This window comes from Lynx canadensis, chromosome E3 (assembly GCF_007474595.2).
Source record: "Lynx canadensis isolate LIC74 chromosome E3, mLynCan4.pri.v2, whole genome shotgun sequence".
Classification (NCBI taxonomy): Eukaryota; Metazoa; Chordata; class Mammalia; order Carnivora; family Felidae; genus Lynx; species Lynx canadensis.
Window position 1 is genome coordinate 24,302,952 of NC_044318.1, and position 16,925 is coordinate 24,319,876.

Genomic DNA, 16,925 nt, shown 5'->3' on the forward strand with positions numbered 1-16,925 from the left:
CTTTATCCATTCATCAGTTGATGGACATTTATGTTCTTTCCATAATTTAGCTATTGTTGAGAGTGCTGCTATAAACATTGGAGTACAAGTCCCCTATGCATCAGTACTCCTGTATCCCTTGGGTAAATTCCTAGCAGTGCTATTGCTGGGTCATAGGGTAGATCTATGTTTAATTTTTTGAGGAACCTCCACACTGTTTTCCAGAGCGGCTGCATCAGTTTGCATTCCCACCAACAGTGCAAGAGGGTTCCCGTTTCTCTGCATCCTCTCCAGCATCTATAGTCTCCTGATTTGTTCATTGTGGCCACTCTGACTGGCGTGAGGTGATATCTGAGTGTGGTTTTGATTTGTATTTCCCTGATGAGGAGCGACGTTGAGCAGCTTTTCATGTGCCTGTTGGCCACCCGGATGTCTTCTTTAGAGAAGTGTCTATTCATGTTTTCTGCCCATTTCTTCACTGGGTTATTTGTTTTTCGGGTGTGGAGTTTGGTGAGCTCTTTATAGATTTGGATACTAACCCTTTGTCCGATATGTCATTTGCAAATATCTTTTCCCATTCCCTTGGTTGCCTTTAGATTTGTTGATTGTTTCCATTGCAGTGCAGAAGCTTTTTATCTTCATGAAGTCCCAATAGTTCATTTTTGCTTTTAATTCCCTTGCCTTTGGAGTTGTTTCAAGTAAGAAATTGCTGCAGCTGAGGCCAGAGAGGTTTTTTTCCTGCTTTCTCCTCTAGGGTTTTGATGGTTTCCTGTCTCACATTCAGGTCCTTTATCCATTTTGAGTTTATTTTTGTGAATGGTGTAAGAAAGTGGTCTAGTTTCATCCTTCTGTATGTTGCTGTCCAGTTCTCCCAGCATCATTTGTTAAAGAGACTTTTTTCCATTGGATATTCTTTCCTGCTTTGTCAAAGATTAGTTGGCCATACATTTGTGGGTCTAATTCTGGGGTTTCTATTCGATTCCATTGGTCTATGTGTCTGTTTTTGCACCAATACCATGCTGTCTTGATGATTACAGCTTTGTAGTGGAGGCTGAATTCTGGGATTGTGATGCCTGCCGCTTTGGTCTTCTTCAAAATTACTTAGGCTACTCGGGGCCTTTTGTAGTTCCATACAAATTTTAGGATTGCTTGTTCTAGCTTCGAGAAGAATGCTGGTGCAATTTTGATTGGGATTGCATTGAAAATGTAGATAGCTTTGGGTAGTATTGACATTTTAACAATATTTATTCTTCCAATCCATGAGCACGGAATGTTTTTCCATTCCTTTATATCTTCTTCAATTTCCTTCATAAGCTTTCTAAAGTTTTCAGCATATAGATCTTTTACATCTTTGGTTAAGTTTATTCCTAAGTATTTTATGCTTCTTGGTGCAGTTGTGAATGGGACAAGTTTCTTTATTTGTCTTTCTGTTGCTTCATTATTAGTGTATAAGAAGGCAACTGATTTCTGTACATTGAATTTGTATCCTGCGACTTGGCTGAATTCATGTATCAGTTGTAGCAGACTTTTGGCTGCATCTATCAGGTTTTCCATGTATACTATTATGTCATCTGAAAAAAGTGAAAGCTTGACTTCATCATTGCCAATTTTGATCCTTTGATTTCCTTTTGTTGTCTGATTGCTGATGCTAGCACTCCCAACACTATATATATTTTTTTTTTTAAATTTTTTTTTTCAACGTTTATTTATTTTTGGGACAGAGAGAGACAGAGCATGAACGGGGGAGGGGCAGAGAGAGAGGGAGACACAGAATCGGAAACAGGCTCCAGGCTCCGAGCCATCAGCCCAGAGCCCAACGCGGGGCTCGAACTCACGGACCGCGAGATCGTGACCTGGCTGAAGTCGGACGCTTAACCGACTGCGCCACCCAGGCGCCCCCCCAACACTATATTAAACAGCAGCGGTGAGAGTGGACATCCCCCTGTGTTCCTGATCTCAGGAGGAAAGCTCTCAGTTTTTCCCCATTGAGGATGATATTAGCTGTGGGCTTTTCATAATTGGTTTTTATGATGTTTATGTATGTTCCTTCTATCCCTACGTTCTCGAGGGTTTTTATTAAGAAAGGATGCTGAATTTTGTCAAATGCTTTTTCTGCATTGATTGACAGGATAATATGGTTCTTATCTTTTCTTTTATTAATGTGATGTATCACATTGATTGATTCGGGAATGTTGAACCAGCCCTGCAGCCCAGGAATGAATCCCACTTGATCATGGTGAATAATTCTTTTTTTTTTTTTAATTTTTTCAACGTTTTTATTTATTTTTGGGACAGAGAGAGACAGAGCATGAACGGGGGAGGGGCAGAGAGAGAGGGAGACACAGAATCGGAAACAGGCTCCAGGCTCCGAGCCATCCGCCCAGAGCCTGACGCGGGGCTCGAACTCACGGACCGCGAGATCGTGACCTGGCTGAAGTCGGACGCTTAACTGACTGCGCCACCCAGGCGCCCCAAATAATTCTTTTTATATGCTGTTGAATTCGATTTGCTAGTATCTTGTTGAGAATTTTTGCATCCATATTCATCAGGGATATTGGCCTGTAGTTCTCTTTTTTTTTCTGGGTCTCTGTCTGGTTTAGGAATCAAAGTAATGCTGGCTTCATAGAATGAGTCTGGAAGTTTTTCTTCTGTTTCTATTTTGGAAAAGCTTGAGAAGGATAGGTATTATCTCTGCTTTAAATGTGTGGTAGAATTCCCCAGGGAAGCCATCTGGTCCTGGACTCTTATTTGTTGGGAGATTTTTGATAACCGATTCAATTTCTTCGCTGGTTATGGGTCTGTTCAAGTTTTCTATTTCTTCCTGTTTGAGTTTTAGAAGTGTGTGGGTGCTTAGGAATTTGTCCATTTTTTCCAGATTGTCCAGTTTGTTGGCATATAATTTTTCATAGTATTTCCTGATAATTGCTTGTATTTCTGAGGGATTGGTTGTAATAATTCCATTTTCATTCATGATTTTATCTATTTGGGTCATCTCCCTTTTCTTTTTGAGAGGCCTGGCTAGAGGTTTATCAATTTTGTTTATTTTTTCAAAAAACCAACTCTTGGTTTCATTGATCTGCTCTACAGTTTTTTTAGATTCTATATTGTTTATTTCTGCTCTGATCTTTATTATTTCTGTTCTTCTGCTGGGTTTGGGGTGTCTTTGCTATTCTGCTTCTATTTCCTTTAGGTGTGCTGTTAGATTTTGTATTTGGGATTTTTCTTGTTTCTTGAGATAGGCCTGGATTGCAATGCATTTTCCTCTCAGGACTGCCTTCGCTGCATCCCAAAGCATTAGTATCGTTGTATTTTCATTTTCATTTGTTTCCATATATATATATTTTTTAATTTTTTTTTCAACGTTTATTTATTTTTAGGACAGAGAGAGACAGAGCATGAACGAGGGAGGGGCAGAGAGAGAGGGAGACACAGAATCGGAAACAGGCTCCAGGCTCTGAGCCATGAGCCCAGAGCGTGACGCGGGGCTCGAACTCACGGACCGCGAGATCGTGACCTGGCTGAAGTCGGACGCTTAACCGACTGCGCCACCCAGGCGCCCCTCCATATATTTTTTAATTTCTTCTCTAATTGCCTGGTTGACCCATTCCTTCTTTAGTAGGGTGTTCTTTAACCTCCATGTTTTGGAGATTTTCCAGACTTTTTCCTGTGGTTGATTACAAGCTTCATAGCATTGTGGTCTGAAAGTATGCATGGTATGCTTTCAATTCTTGTATACTTATGAAGGGCTGTTTCGTGACCCAGTATGTGATCTCTCTTGGAGAATGTTCCATGTGCACTTGAAAAGAAAGTATATTGTGTTGCTTTGGGATGCAGAGTTCTAAATATATCTGTCAAGTCCATCTGATCCAATGTATCACTCAGGACCCTTGTTTCCTTATTGATCCTGTGTCTAGATGATCTATCCATTGTTATAAGTGGAGTATTAAAGTTCCCTGCAATTACTACATTGTTATCAATAAGGTTGCTTATGTTTGTGATTAATTGTTTTATATATTTGGGGGTTTCCGTATTTGGTGCATAGACATTTATAATTGTTAGCTCTTCCTGATGGATAGACCCTGTAGTTATTATATAATGCCCTTCTTCATCTCTTGTTACAGCCTTTAATTTAATTCTAGTTTGTCTGATATAAGTATGGCTACTCCAGCTTTCTTTTGACTTCCAGTGGCATGATAAATAGTTCTCCATCCCCTCGCTCTCAATCTGAAGGTGTCCTCAGGTCTAAAATGAGTCTCTTGTAGACAGCAAATAGATGGGTCTTGTTTTTTTATCCATTCTGATACCCTATGTCTTTTGGTTGGAGCATTTAGTCCATTTACATTCAGTGTTATTATTGAAACATATAGGTTCAGAGTCATTTGTGATGTTTGTAGGTTTTATGCTTGTAGTGATTTCTCTGGTCTTTTGTGGTTCTTGCATCATTTCACTCACAGAATCCCCCTTAGGATCTCTTGTAGGGCTGGTTTAGTGGTGACGAATTCCTTCAGTTTTTGTTTGTTTGGAAAAACCTTTATCTCTCCTTCTGTTCTGAATGACAGACTTGCTGAATAAAGGATTCTCAGCTGCATATTTTTTCTGTTCATCACATTGAAGATTTCCTGCCATTCCTTTCTGGCCTGCCAAAGTTCAGTAGATAGGTCTGCGACTATTCTCATGTGTCTGCCTTTGTAAGTTAGAGCCTATTTAGCATTAGCTGCTTTCAGAATTTTCTCTTTATCCTTGTATTTTGCCAGTTTCACTATGATATGTCATGCAGACGATCAATTTAAGTTATGTCTGAAGGGAGTTCTCTGTGATTTCAATGCCTTTTTCCTTCCCCAGATCAGGGAAGTTCTCAGCTATGATTTGTTCAAGTACACCTTCAGCCCCTTTCTCTCTCTCTTCTGGAATTCCTATTATACGGGTATTGTTCCGTTTCATTGCATTACTTAGTTCTCTAGTTTTCACTTCATAGTCCTGGATTTTTTTTTTAATTTTTTTTTCAACGTTTATTTATTTTTGGGACAGAGAGAGACAGAGCATGAACGGGGGAGGGGCAGAGAGAGAGGGAGACACAGAATCGGAAATAGGCTCCAGGCTCTGAGCCATCAGCCCAGAGCCTGACGCCGGGCTCGAACTCACGGACCGCGAGATCGTGACCTGGCTGAAGTCGGACGTTTAACCGACTGCGCCACCCAGGCGCCCCCATAGTCCTGGATTTTTTAATCTCTCTTTTTTTCAGCTTCTTCTTTTTCCATAATTTTATCTTCTAATTCACCTATTCTCTCCTCTGCCTCTTCAATCCGAGCTGTGGTCGCCTCCATTTTATTTTGTACCTCATTTATAGTATTTTTTCTTTTTTTAGCTCTCATGACTGTTTCTTAGTCCCTTGATCTCTGTAGCAATAGATTCTTTGTTGTCCTTTATACTTTTTCAAACCCAGCGATTAATTTTATGATGATGATTATAAATTCTTTTTCTGTTATATTGCTTAAATCATTTTTGGTCAATTCATTAGCTGTTGCTATTTCCTGGAGTTTCTTTTGAGGAGAATTCTTCCATTTCGTCATTTTGGATAGTCCCTGGAGTGGCGCAGAACTGCAGGGCACTTCCCCTGTGCTGTCTGGAGTAACTTGAGTTGGTGGGTGGGGCCACAGTCAGACCTGATGTCTGTCCCCAGCCCACCGCTGGGGCCACAGTCAGACTGGTGTGTACTTTATGTTCCGCTCTCCCAGGGGCAGGACTCACTGTGGAGTGGTGTGGCCCCTGTGTGGGCTACTTGCACACTGCCAGGCTTGTGGTGCTGCTTTGATGGGATCTGGCATATTAGCTGGGGTGGATCCCCTAGGTGTACAGGGGCGGGAGGGGCAGGCTTAGCTCACTTTGCCATCAGTGTTCCCCTGCACAAGGAGCCCTGCAGCACTGGGAGGGAGGCAGGCAGACCCGTCGAAGGATGGATCCACAGAAGCACAGCATTGGGTGTTTGCGTGGTGCAAGCAACTTCAGTGACAGGAAATGGTTCCCTTTGGAATTTCGGCTGGGGGGTGGGAGGGAGAGATGGCGCTGGCCAGTGCCTTTGTTCCCTGCTGAGCTGAGCTCTGTCTTCCAGGGCTCAACACCTCTCCCTCCTGGTGTCCTCTCGCCCTCCTGCTCTCTGAGCCGAGCTGGTGACTTATAACATTCCAGATGTTAAGTCCCATTGGCTGTCAGAACTCATGCAGTCTGGCCCCTCCGCTTTTTCAAGCCAGGCTAGGGGATTCCACCTTGCCAGGCAGGCTGCCCCTCCACCGCCCTGGCTCCCTCCCACCAGTCCGTGTAGCGCGCACCGCCTCTCTACCCTTCCTACCCTCTTCCGTGGACCTCTTGTCTATGCTTGGCTCTGGGGAGTCCATTCTGCTAGTCTTCTGGCGGTTTTCTGGGTTATTTAGGCAGATGTGGGTGGAATTTAAGTGACCAGCAGGACGCAGTGAGCCCAGTGTCCTCCTATGCCACCATCTTCTCTGTAAATCTAGGACCTGATTCTTTTTTTTTTCTTTTTTTTTTAATATCATTTTTATTGTATAATCATGTGGTACTTATTTTTTTTTATTTTTTATATATATGAAATTTATTGACAAATTGGTTTCCATACAACACCCAGTGCTCATCCCAAAAGGTGCCCTCCTCAATACCCATCACCCACCCTCCCCTCCCTCCCACCCCCCATCAACCCTCAGTTTGTTCTCAGTTTTTAACAGTCTCTTATGCTTTGGCTCTCTCCCACTCTAACCTCTTTTTTTTTTTCCTTCCCCTCCCCCATGGGTTCCTGTTAAGTTTCTCAGGATCCACATAAGAGTGAAACCATATGGTATCTGTCTTTCTCTGTATGGCTTATTTCACTTAGCATTACACTCTCCAGTTCCATCCACGTTGCTACAAAAGGCCATATTTCATTTTTTCTCATTGCCACATAGTATTCCATTGTGTATGTATACCACAATTTCTTTATCCATTCATCAGTTGATGGACATTTAGGCTCTTTCCATAATTTGGCTATTGTTGAGAGTGCTGCTATGAACATTGGGGTACAAGTGCCCCTATGCATCAGTACTCCTGTATCCCTTGGATAAATTCCTAGCAGTGCTATTGCTGGGTCATAGGGTAGGTCTATTTTTAATTTTCTGAGGAACCTCCACACTGCTTTCCAGAGCGGCTGCACCAATTTGCATTCCCACCAACAGTGCAAGAGGGTTCCCGTTTCTCCACATCCTCTCCAGCATCTATAGTCTCCTGATTTGTTCATTTTGGCCACTCTGACTGGCGTGAGGTGATACCTGAGTGTGGTTTTGATTTGTATTTCCCTGATAAGGAGCGACGCTGAACCATATGATCCTGTCAATTGATGCAGAAAAGGCCTTTGACAAAATCCAGCACCCTTTCTTAATAAAAATCCTTGAGAAAGTCGGGATAGAAGGAACATACTTAAAGATCATAAAAGCCATTTATGAAAAGCCCACAGCTAACATCATCCTCAATGGGGAAAAACTGAGAGCTTTTTCCCTGAGATCAGGACCACGACAGGGATGCCCACTCTCACCGCTGTTGTTTCACATAGTGCTGGAAGTTCTAGCATCAGCAATCAGACAACAAAAGGAAATCAAAGGCATCAAAATTGGCAAAGATGAAGTCAAGCTTTCGCTTTTTGCAGATGACATATTATACATGGAAAATCCGATAGACTCCACCAAAAGTCTGCTAGAACTGATACATGAATTCAGCAAAGTTGCAGGATACAAAATCAATGTACAGAAATCAGTTGCATTCTTATACACTAACAATGAAGCAACAGAAAGACAAATAAAGAAAATGATTCCATTCACAATTGCACCAAGAAGCATAAAATACCTAGGAATAAATCTAACCAAAGATGTAAAGGATCTGTATGCTGAAAACTATAGAAAGCTTATGAAGGTAATTGAAGAAGATTTAAAGAAATGGAAAGACATTCCCTGCTCATGGATTGGAAAAATAAATATTGTCAAAATGTCAATACTACCCAAAGCTATCTACACGTTCAATGCAATCCCAATCAAAATTGCACCAGCATTCTTCTTGAAATTAGAACAAGCAATCCTAAAATTCATATGGAACCACAAAAGGCCCCGAATAGCCAAAGAAATTTTGAAGAAAAAGACCAAAGCAGGAGGCATCACAATCCCAGACTTTAGCCTCTACTACAAAGCTGTAATCATCAAGACAGCATGGTATTGGCACAAAAACAGACACACAGACCAATGGAATAGAATAGAAACCCCAGAACTAGACCCACAAACGTATGGCCAACTCATCTTTCACAAAGCAGGAAAGAACATCCAATGGAAAAAAGACAGCCTCTTTAACAAATGGTGCTGGGAGAACTGGACAGCAACATGCAGAAGGTTGAAACTAGACCACTTTCTCACACCATTTACAAAAATAAACTCAAAATGGATAAAGGACCTAAATGTGAGACAGGAAACCATCAAAACCTTAGAGGAGAAAGCAGGAAAAGACCTCTCTGACCTCAGCCGTAGCAATCTCTTCCTCGACACATCCCCAAAGGCAAGGGAATTAAAAGCAAAAGTGAATTACTGGGACATTATGAAGATAAAAAGCTTCTGCACAGCAAAGGAAACAACCAACAAAACTAAAAGGCAACCAACGGAATGGGAAAAGATATTTGCAAATGACATATCGGACAAAGGGCTAGTATCTAAAATCTATAAAGAGCTCACCAAACTCCACACCCGAAAAACAAATAACCCAGTGAAGAAATGGGCAGAAAACATGAATAGACACTTCTCTAAAGAAGACATCCAGATGGCCAACAGGCACATAGGACTTGATTCTTGAGTGAGCTCTCTATCCAGACCTGTTAATCCCCCAGCAGCTTTACAAGGTATATAAGCCAGGCATTAGCAAACCTACGTTAGAGATGAAATCTGGGGCATGGAGAAAATCAGTGATTTGTCCAAGGTTTATAGTGGATTAGGAATGGTGATGAGGGAGACTTCAATTTCCTGACTTCTAACCCAGTGCTGGCTCTCTTGGTGGCTCCCTGTTGCCAGTTTAGGTCGGGCTGCCTCCGTGTGCCTGTCTATTCACCCCTTCTCCTTTCATGCTTTATGACTATTTCCTCATGTCATTAGTAATCCTGCCAAATATCTGTCTAGCAGGAGTACTTTATCCATGGGGCAGTTTCTCCTGAAAAGGGAGGGTTTCTTTTCATGGCAAAAGTTAAAGAAAGCCTCAATTAAAAAATAGGCAAAGGATTTGAATAGACATGTCTCCAAAGATGATATACAAAGGACAAATATGCACATGAAAAGATGTTAAACATCATTAGTCATCAGTCATCAGTAAATCAAAACCACTGTGAGATACCATTTCACAGCCACTGGCATGGCTAGAATAAAAAGATAGATCATAAGTAGTGTTGGTGAGAATGTTGAATGTTTGGTATCCTTAAACACTGCTGGTGTGAGTGTAAAATGCTGCAGCTACTTTGGAACACATCTGGCAGTTCCTCAAAAGGTTATACGTAGAGTTACCTTATGACTCAGCAATTCCACCCAAGAGAATTGAAACCCTATGTCCACACAAAAAGTTATACATCAATGTTCATAGGGGCATTATTCATAATATCCAAAAGATGGAAATAATCTAAATATCCATTAACTGATGAGCAGATAAATTCTGTTGTAAATAAATACCTATATGATGGAATATTACTTGGCCATGAAAGGAATGAAATACTAGTATTTTCTACAACATGGATGAAACTTGAAAACATAATGCTAAGTAAAAAGAAGCCAGAAACAAAAGGGCACATATTGTATGATTCCATTTATATGAAATGTCCAGAATAGGTAAATCCACAGAGATAGAAAGTAGATTGGGGGTTGTCAGGGACTGGCAATGGAGTTAAATGAGGAACATGGGTGTGGGTGATAAGGGGTATGGGTTTTCTTGGGGGGTGATCAAAATGTTCTAACATTGATTTGGCGATGGTAGCATAACTCTGAGAACATCCTAAAACCACTGACTTGTATGCTTTAAAAGAGTAAATTGTATGGTGTGTGAATTATATCTCAAAAAGCTGTTACAACAAAAATGTCAAAGAAGGTCTCTACAGTTCTGTTACTTCCCAGCTACGTGGTCTTAGTCATTACAATCTCTCTGTGTTCAGTTTCCTCGTCTGTAAAATGGTGATAATAAGAGAACCAACCTCACTTGGCTGCTTCTGTGAGGATTAAATGAGTTAGTACATATAGAGTACATACATAGTATAAATATACACATGTGCCTGGCATATAATTGGTGTTACAGTATTATAATCAACTATTGTTAATACAGTTTAACTGTGGGAGGGGTTCTAAATAACTTGGAAATTTTTTTTTAAGTTTACTTATTCATTTTGAGAGAGAGCAAGAGTGAGGGTGTGCTAGTAGTAGAGGGGCAGACAGAGAGAGGTAGAGAGATAATCCCAAGCAGGTTCTGCACTGCTACAAGCTGGCAGATCATGACCTGAGCTGAAATCAGGAGTCAGACGCTTAATCTACTGACCCACCCAGGCGCCACTAAAGAACTTGGAAGTTTAAGAAGAGGGTGAAAGGCTTTGTTGACAATAACACCAGATGTCAAGAAACTGCATTCATTCCACGCCACCTGTTTAACTTCACATTGCTACAGCTGCTTAGAAGCATATCTATGAAAAATCTCAATTGCAAATATCACTTGAGTTATACCCAAGAGGGTATAAGGACTCTAAGAGGAGACCTTTCCAGATTTGCTGGCCCGCCATGATTTTCCTCCTTCCCACCATGATGTATCCCACAACATACTTGACTGGGAAGGACTTGCCCTATTCCCACTGGGCCCCACACAAACCTGAGAATATGGTGGTAAGATCAGTTTTCTTGAGTATGAAGCCATTTGACTGGGTTTGTATATCACTTCCTGCCTCTTCCTTTCTAGACATCCTTAGTAATTGGTAAATTACTCTTTATTTAATATGACTATGCTTAATGTCTGCCAGTCCCAGCAGTGTCCAGAGATTTTAAAGGACACATTATTCAAGGGATTTGTCATTACAGGGGCAATGGAAATAAAAGAGAAGGAATGCACAGGGGAGGCAAGTTTCCAGAGCATTTTCTTATGGGTACAGCCACTTCCCATCCCTTGTCCTCTGAAGAGATATGGTCGCCCTTGGGAGCAAAAAGGGGCCTTGGGCATGGTGTCAGAGGATCTGATTTCAGATATGGAGCTGATCTCTTAAAGGTCATGTGGCCTTGGCACTGTCTGAAAAGTAGGAGGTGGGGTCAGATGAGCTCTGAGGTCCCATTTAGCCCTAATACTCATCATAATCAGTAACTGACTAGTGACTTTTCCAGGTGCTGTTCAAAGAACTATATGCATTAATTCATTTACTACTCACAGCTAAACTCTGAGGTATTATTATCCCCATATGAAGCATGAGGAAACTGAGGCACAGTAAGATCAGATCCTGGCCCAAGGCCTCATACTCATGAGTGGAGGCTCCATAATTGAACCTGAGACTAAGTAAATTAATGAATGAATGAGACCCAGGTCGCCAGGCCAGACTTTCAATCACCATGTCTTCACTTATGTCTTAGGGATCTTTCCTTTTCTTTAGTCATCATTGCCCCACCCCACCTCCTCTTTTTAAGTACTTCTGGTGACATCTTTTCACTACTCACCTCTTATTTCTGTCTCCCACATTCATACCTTCCTGTTCCTCTTGTTGCTAATTTCCAACTCGTTTCCCTCACCCTCAACTTGACTTGCCGTTCCCTTTCTCACCAGCGGATCTCAGGCTCCCAGCTTTCCCCCAGCCTCCAGTATTTTGGGCAGTCACTGAGTGGGGGTCAGGACCTTACCCTGGATGGACTGGTGGACCTGGCTGTGGGGGCCCAGGGGCAGGTGATGTTGCTAAGGTGAGAAAGCCTTTCTCAGACACTTCCAGATGGTATCCTAAGTCCACGTAGGACTCCAGCCTCCCAATCCCCATCCCACGTTGTCTTCCTGGGATCAAGGGCCTGCCATCAGCTCAGTTTTCCACTCATAGGACCAGACCTGTGCTCAGGGTGTGGATGAATATCCAATTCACATCTGCAGAGATTGCCAGGTCTGTGTTTGAATGTCGGGAAGAGACAGCCTCTGTCAAGGCACTGGGTGATGCCAACGTCTGCCTTCGTATTTATGAAAGTCCCAAGAATCAGCTGGGTGAGTCCTCTCCTCTTTGGCCCAAGATACCCTGACACTTAGAATCCCTCAGCTCAGGACTCCTGTCTCCTGCCTTGAACCTTGTCCATCTGAGGAATTTCTGGCTCTTTCATCTCTCCTTATCCCCTCCTTTCCCCTGCAGGTGACCTCCAAAGCTCTGTGACCTTTGACCTGACCCTCGACCCTGGCCGCCAGAATCCCCGTGCCATCTTTGAGGAGACAAAAGCCCGGAATCTGACTCATGTCCGAGTCCTTGGGCTGAGACAGTACTGTGAGACCGTGAGGTTGCTCCTCCTGGTAAGGGGACTTTGAAGTCCTGGGGATGGCAGAGATTCTGAGGCTGGCAGTGGGCTGGGCAGGGAAAGAACAGAGTGTGTTCTGATTCTCACTGTGGTTCAGCCCCAGCACAGCACCCGGCATACAGGAGGTGCATAACATTGTTAGCTGAATGAGTGAGTGAGCAAACGAATAAGTGGATGGGCCACTTGTAATTGCTGAGGCTACATAGCTGGATTTTAGGATAGAACCACTGCTTTAGAGAGCTATGGGTTGATGTACTGGGATTCTTTTAGGAACTGCTTCTCTGAGACAGGCCTTGTCTGAGGCACTGGGGACACAGCATGATCATGGGAAACTCTAGGGGAAGGCCAAAAGCAATCAAGTTCCTAGATAATAGATGTCAGATAGTGATGAATGCTATGAAGAAAGATAAAGTCAGGGCACCTGGGTGGCTCAGTCGGTTGAGCATCTGACTTCAGCTCAGGTCATGATCTTGTGGTTCATAAGTTTGAGCCCTGTGTCAGGCTCTGTGCTGACAGCTCAGAGCCTAGAGCCTGCTTTGGATGCTGTGTCTCCCTCTCTCTGCCCCTCTCCCACTTGCTCTCTCTCTCTCTCTCTCTCAAAAAAAAAGAGAATAAACATTTAAAAAATTAAAAAAAAGGATAAAGTCAGGGAGGAGAGCAGAGAAGGTATTGGGGAGACCTCTTGAGCAGGTAGAGTTTGGAAAGATCCTGAATAGAATGAGTGAGCTGTGTAGGAGGCTGGGGGTAAGGAATTCAAGGCAGAAAATAGGCAAAGCAGAGGTTCTGCATGGTGTAATTATAGTCATTGCACACAGATTTTACATTTTACAGATGAGGGAACAGGACACAGCTAGTGACTGTGAGGATGCATTCCTTAGCTACTGCTGTTTTCAATGTCCATTCTCTAGGCCTGTGTGGAGGACTCAGTGACCCCCATCACCTTGCGTCTCAACTTCTCCCTGGTGGGAAAACCTATCCCTTCCTTTGGAAACCTCCAGCCTATCTTGGCTGTGGATGCTCAGCGATACTTCGTGGCCTCTGTGAGTCCTGGTACTGGAATCTTTTAGAAAGGAGTGGAGGGTGTGGGTGTGGACTCCAGAACTTGGGGAAAACGTCACTTTGCCTTCCCTTTCAGCTTCCCTTTGAGAAGAATTGTGGAACTGACCATGTCTGTCAGGATGACCTTGGCATCTCCTTTGACTTCTCAGGGTGAGCTACCACTCCTTAGACCTGCCCTGGTTCCCCAACCCCTCTTCTTGAACCTGGAGCTCCTGCTCTGGCTCTCCCTAACATTTCTACCCTGTGCTCAGAAACAGACAACCTGTACCCCATTTCTTCCCTACTTCCTCACTCTGTGTTTTATCCCCAGACCATTTCTAGCCCCAGTCCCAGAATTATCTCCTGCCCTCTACCCCAACAACTAGCTTGAAGACTCTGGTGGTGGGGAGTACCCTGGAGCTGAATATGAAAGTGACAGTGTGGAATGATGGTGAAGACTCCTATGGAACCACAATCACCTTCTTCTACCCTCCAGGGCTGTCTTATCGTCGTGTGGCAGGGAGCCAGGTATCTGGGGAAGAAAGCAGCTGATGGCTGGGGGTCAGCAGAGACTCCTGTGCTTGGTTTAGAGCTCAGGCGGGTGCCACCATTGCTTAGCAGCCTCTTGTAAGCCAAGAGGACTGGGGTGATCATAGTTGGATGAATATGGTTATATTGCTGGAGCCTGCCTTGGCTCATGCTGTATTCAACTCTGGGTATTGTATTTTAGAAATACTATCAGAAATTAATTCCCACAAGGCTGAAAATGTGGAGAGAAAGGGGACCCTGCCTTAAATTTCTTTGTTTTCCACACCATATAAGTATTCCTCTTTAAATAAAACATCTTGGCCCTCAAATAGTTTAAAACACTGTTCTGTAGAAGAAAGAGTTGCATTTACTGGTTTCTATAGATCAGGGCTTTGGATAATTTGGTAATAAAACCTCGGTCTGTATGCCTAGTGCACAGCAAAGCCAGTCACCGAGACATTGAATATGCAGCATGGGAAGGGTTTATTCGAGAGGCAGCCCAACCAGGAGATGGGAAAGCCAGCCTCAAATCCACCTTCTCTAAGGGGGAGAGTTAGAGATTTTTAAGGCAACAAACAAAAAAAGAGTCTGGCTATAGGGGACAGGAGCTACATGACTTCAAAATCAGATAAAGGAAATTAATAAGTAGGGGAAGGTTGAAGTCATTTTGTCATTTGTGCCTGCAAGAAGCTTCTGCATATGTTTTCATGCAATCCACAACCAGAGATTGGTGTCCATAATATGATCTGAGAATAGGGTTTTAGGCCCTTCTATGTCAAAAGTTCATACATTGGACATATGTGCATTCTCAGAGACAGTCAGTGGTCATGACTGGTTCTGGTCAGTTTCTTTTTCTTTTTAAAGCTTTTATTTATTAATTAAAAAAATTTAAATGTTTATTTATTTTTATTATTTATTTTTTATTAAATATAATTTATTGTCAAATTGGTTTCCATACAACACCCAGTGCTCATCCCAACAGGTGCCCTCCTTAATGCCCATCACCCACTTTCCCCTCTCCCCCAACCCCCATCAACCCTCAGTTTATTCTCAGTATTTAAGAGGCTCTTATGGTTTGCCTCCCTCCCTCTCTGTAACTTTTTTCCCCTTCCCCTCCCCCGTGGTCTTATGTTAAGTTTCTCAGGATCCACATATGAGTGAAAACACAGGGTATCTGTCTTTCTCTGACTGACTTATTTCACTTAGCATAATACCCTTCAGTTCCATCCACGTTGCTGCAAATGGCCAGATTTCATTCTTTCTCATTGCCAAGCAGCATTCCATTGTACATATAAATCACATCTTCTTTATCCATCCGTCACTTGATGGGCATTTAGGATCTTTCCATAATTTGGCTATTGTTTCCATAATTTGGCTATATAGCACCCATAAGAGCTGCTATATGGGTACATGTGGCCCTATGCATCAGCACTCCTGTTTCCTTTGGATAAATTCCTAGTAGTTCTGTTCCTGGGTTGTAGGGTAGTTCTATTTTTAATTTTTTGAGGAACCTCCACACTGTTTTCCAGAGTGGCTGCACCAGTTTGCATTCCCACCAACAGTACAAGAGGGTTCCCATTTCTCCACATCCTCGCCAGCATCTGTTGTTTCCTGAGTTGTTAATTTTAGCCACTCTGACCAGTGTGAGGTGGTATCTCAGTGTGGTTTTGATTTGTATTTCCCTGATGATGAGTGGTGTTGAGCATCTTTTCATGTGTCTTTTTGCCATCTGGATGTCTTCTATGGAAAAGTCTATATTCATGTATTCTTCCCATTTCTTGATTGGATTATTTATTTTTTGGGTGTTGAATTTGGTAAGTTCGTTATAGATTTTGGATGCTAAGCCCTTATCTGGTATGTCATTTGAAAATATCTTTTCCCATTCTGTCTGTTGCCTTTTAGTTTGGTTGATTGTTTCCTTTGCAGTGCAGAGCTATTTATCTTGATGAGGTCCCAATACTTCACTTTTGCTTTTAATTCTCCTGCCTTTGGAGATGTGTCAAGCAAGAAATTACTGCGGCTGAGGTCAAAGAGGTTGTTGCCTGTTTTCTCCTCTAGAGTTTTGATAGTTTCCTGTCTCACATTTAGGTCTTTCATTCATTTTGAGTTTATTTTTGTGTATGGTGTAAGAAAGTGGTCCAGTTTCATTCTTCTGCATGTTGCTTGCTGTCCAGTTCTTCCAGCACCATTTGTTAAAGATACTGTCTTTTTTCCATTGGATACTCTTTCCCGCTTTGTCAAAAATAGACATTATTCTGGTTCCATACAAATTTTGGGATTGTTTGTTCTAGCTTTGAGAAGAATGCTGGTGCAATTTTGATTGGGATTGCATTGAATGTGTAGATAGCTTTGGGTAGTATTGATATTTTAACAATATTTATTCTTCCAATCCATGAGCATGGAATGTTTTTCCATTTCTTTGTGTCTTCTTCAATTTCCTTCATAAGCTTTCTTTTATATATATATATATATATATATATATATATGAAATTTATTGACAAATTGGTTTCCATACAACACCCAGTGCTCATCCCAAAAGGTGCCCTCCTCAATACCCATCACCCACCCTCCCCTCCCTCCCACCCCCCATCAACCCTCAGTTTGTTCTCAGTTTTTTTTTTATATGAAATTTATTGACAAATTGGTTTCCATTCAACACCCAGTGCTCATCCCAAAAGGTGCCCTCCTCAATACCCATCACCCACCCTCCCCTCCCTCCCACCCCCCATCAACCCTCAGTTTGTTCTCAGTTTTTTTTTTTTTTTTTTTTTTTTTTTTTTATATGAAGTTTATTGACAAATTGGTTTCCATACA

General features: G+C 42.4%; 1 protein-coding gene across 4 annotated transcripts in view; it reads left to right on the forward strand.

Annotated features, from left to right (window-relative positions):
* ITGAX (integrin subunit alpha X) overlaps positions 1-16,925 on the forward strand; it is a 54,475-nt gene that overhangs the window by 14,940 nt on the left and 22,610 nt on the right. For all 4 annotated transcript variants that reach the window (XM_030301078.1, XM_030301077.1, XM_030301079.1 and 1 more), the window contains 6 exons: positions 11,824-11,954; positions 12,086-12,243; positions 12,386-12,540; positions 13,454-13,585; positions 13,681-13,754; positions 13,970-14,111. In XM_030301078.1, the coding sequence (XP_030156938.1) occupies positions 11,824-11,954; positions 12,086-12,243; positions 12,386-12,540; positions 13,454-13,585; positions 13,681-13,754; positions 13,970-14,111 (792 nt within the window). The remainder of the gene's footprint in view (positions 1-11,823; positions 11,955-12,085; positions 12,244-12,385; positions 12,541-13,453; positions 13,586-13,680; positions 13,755-13,969; positions 14,112-16,925) is intronic.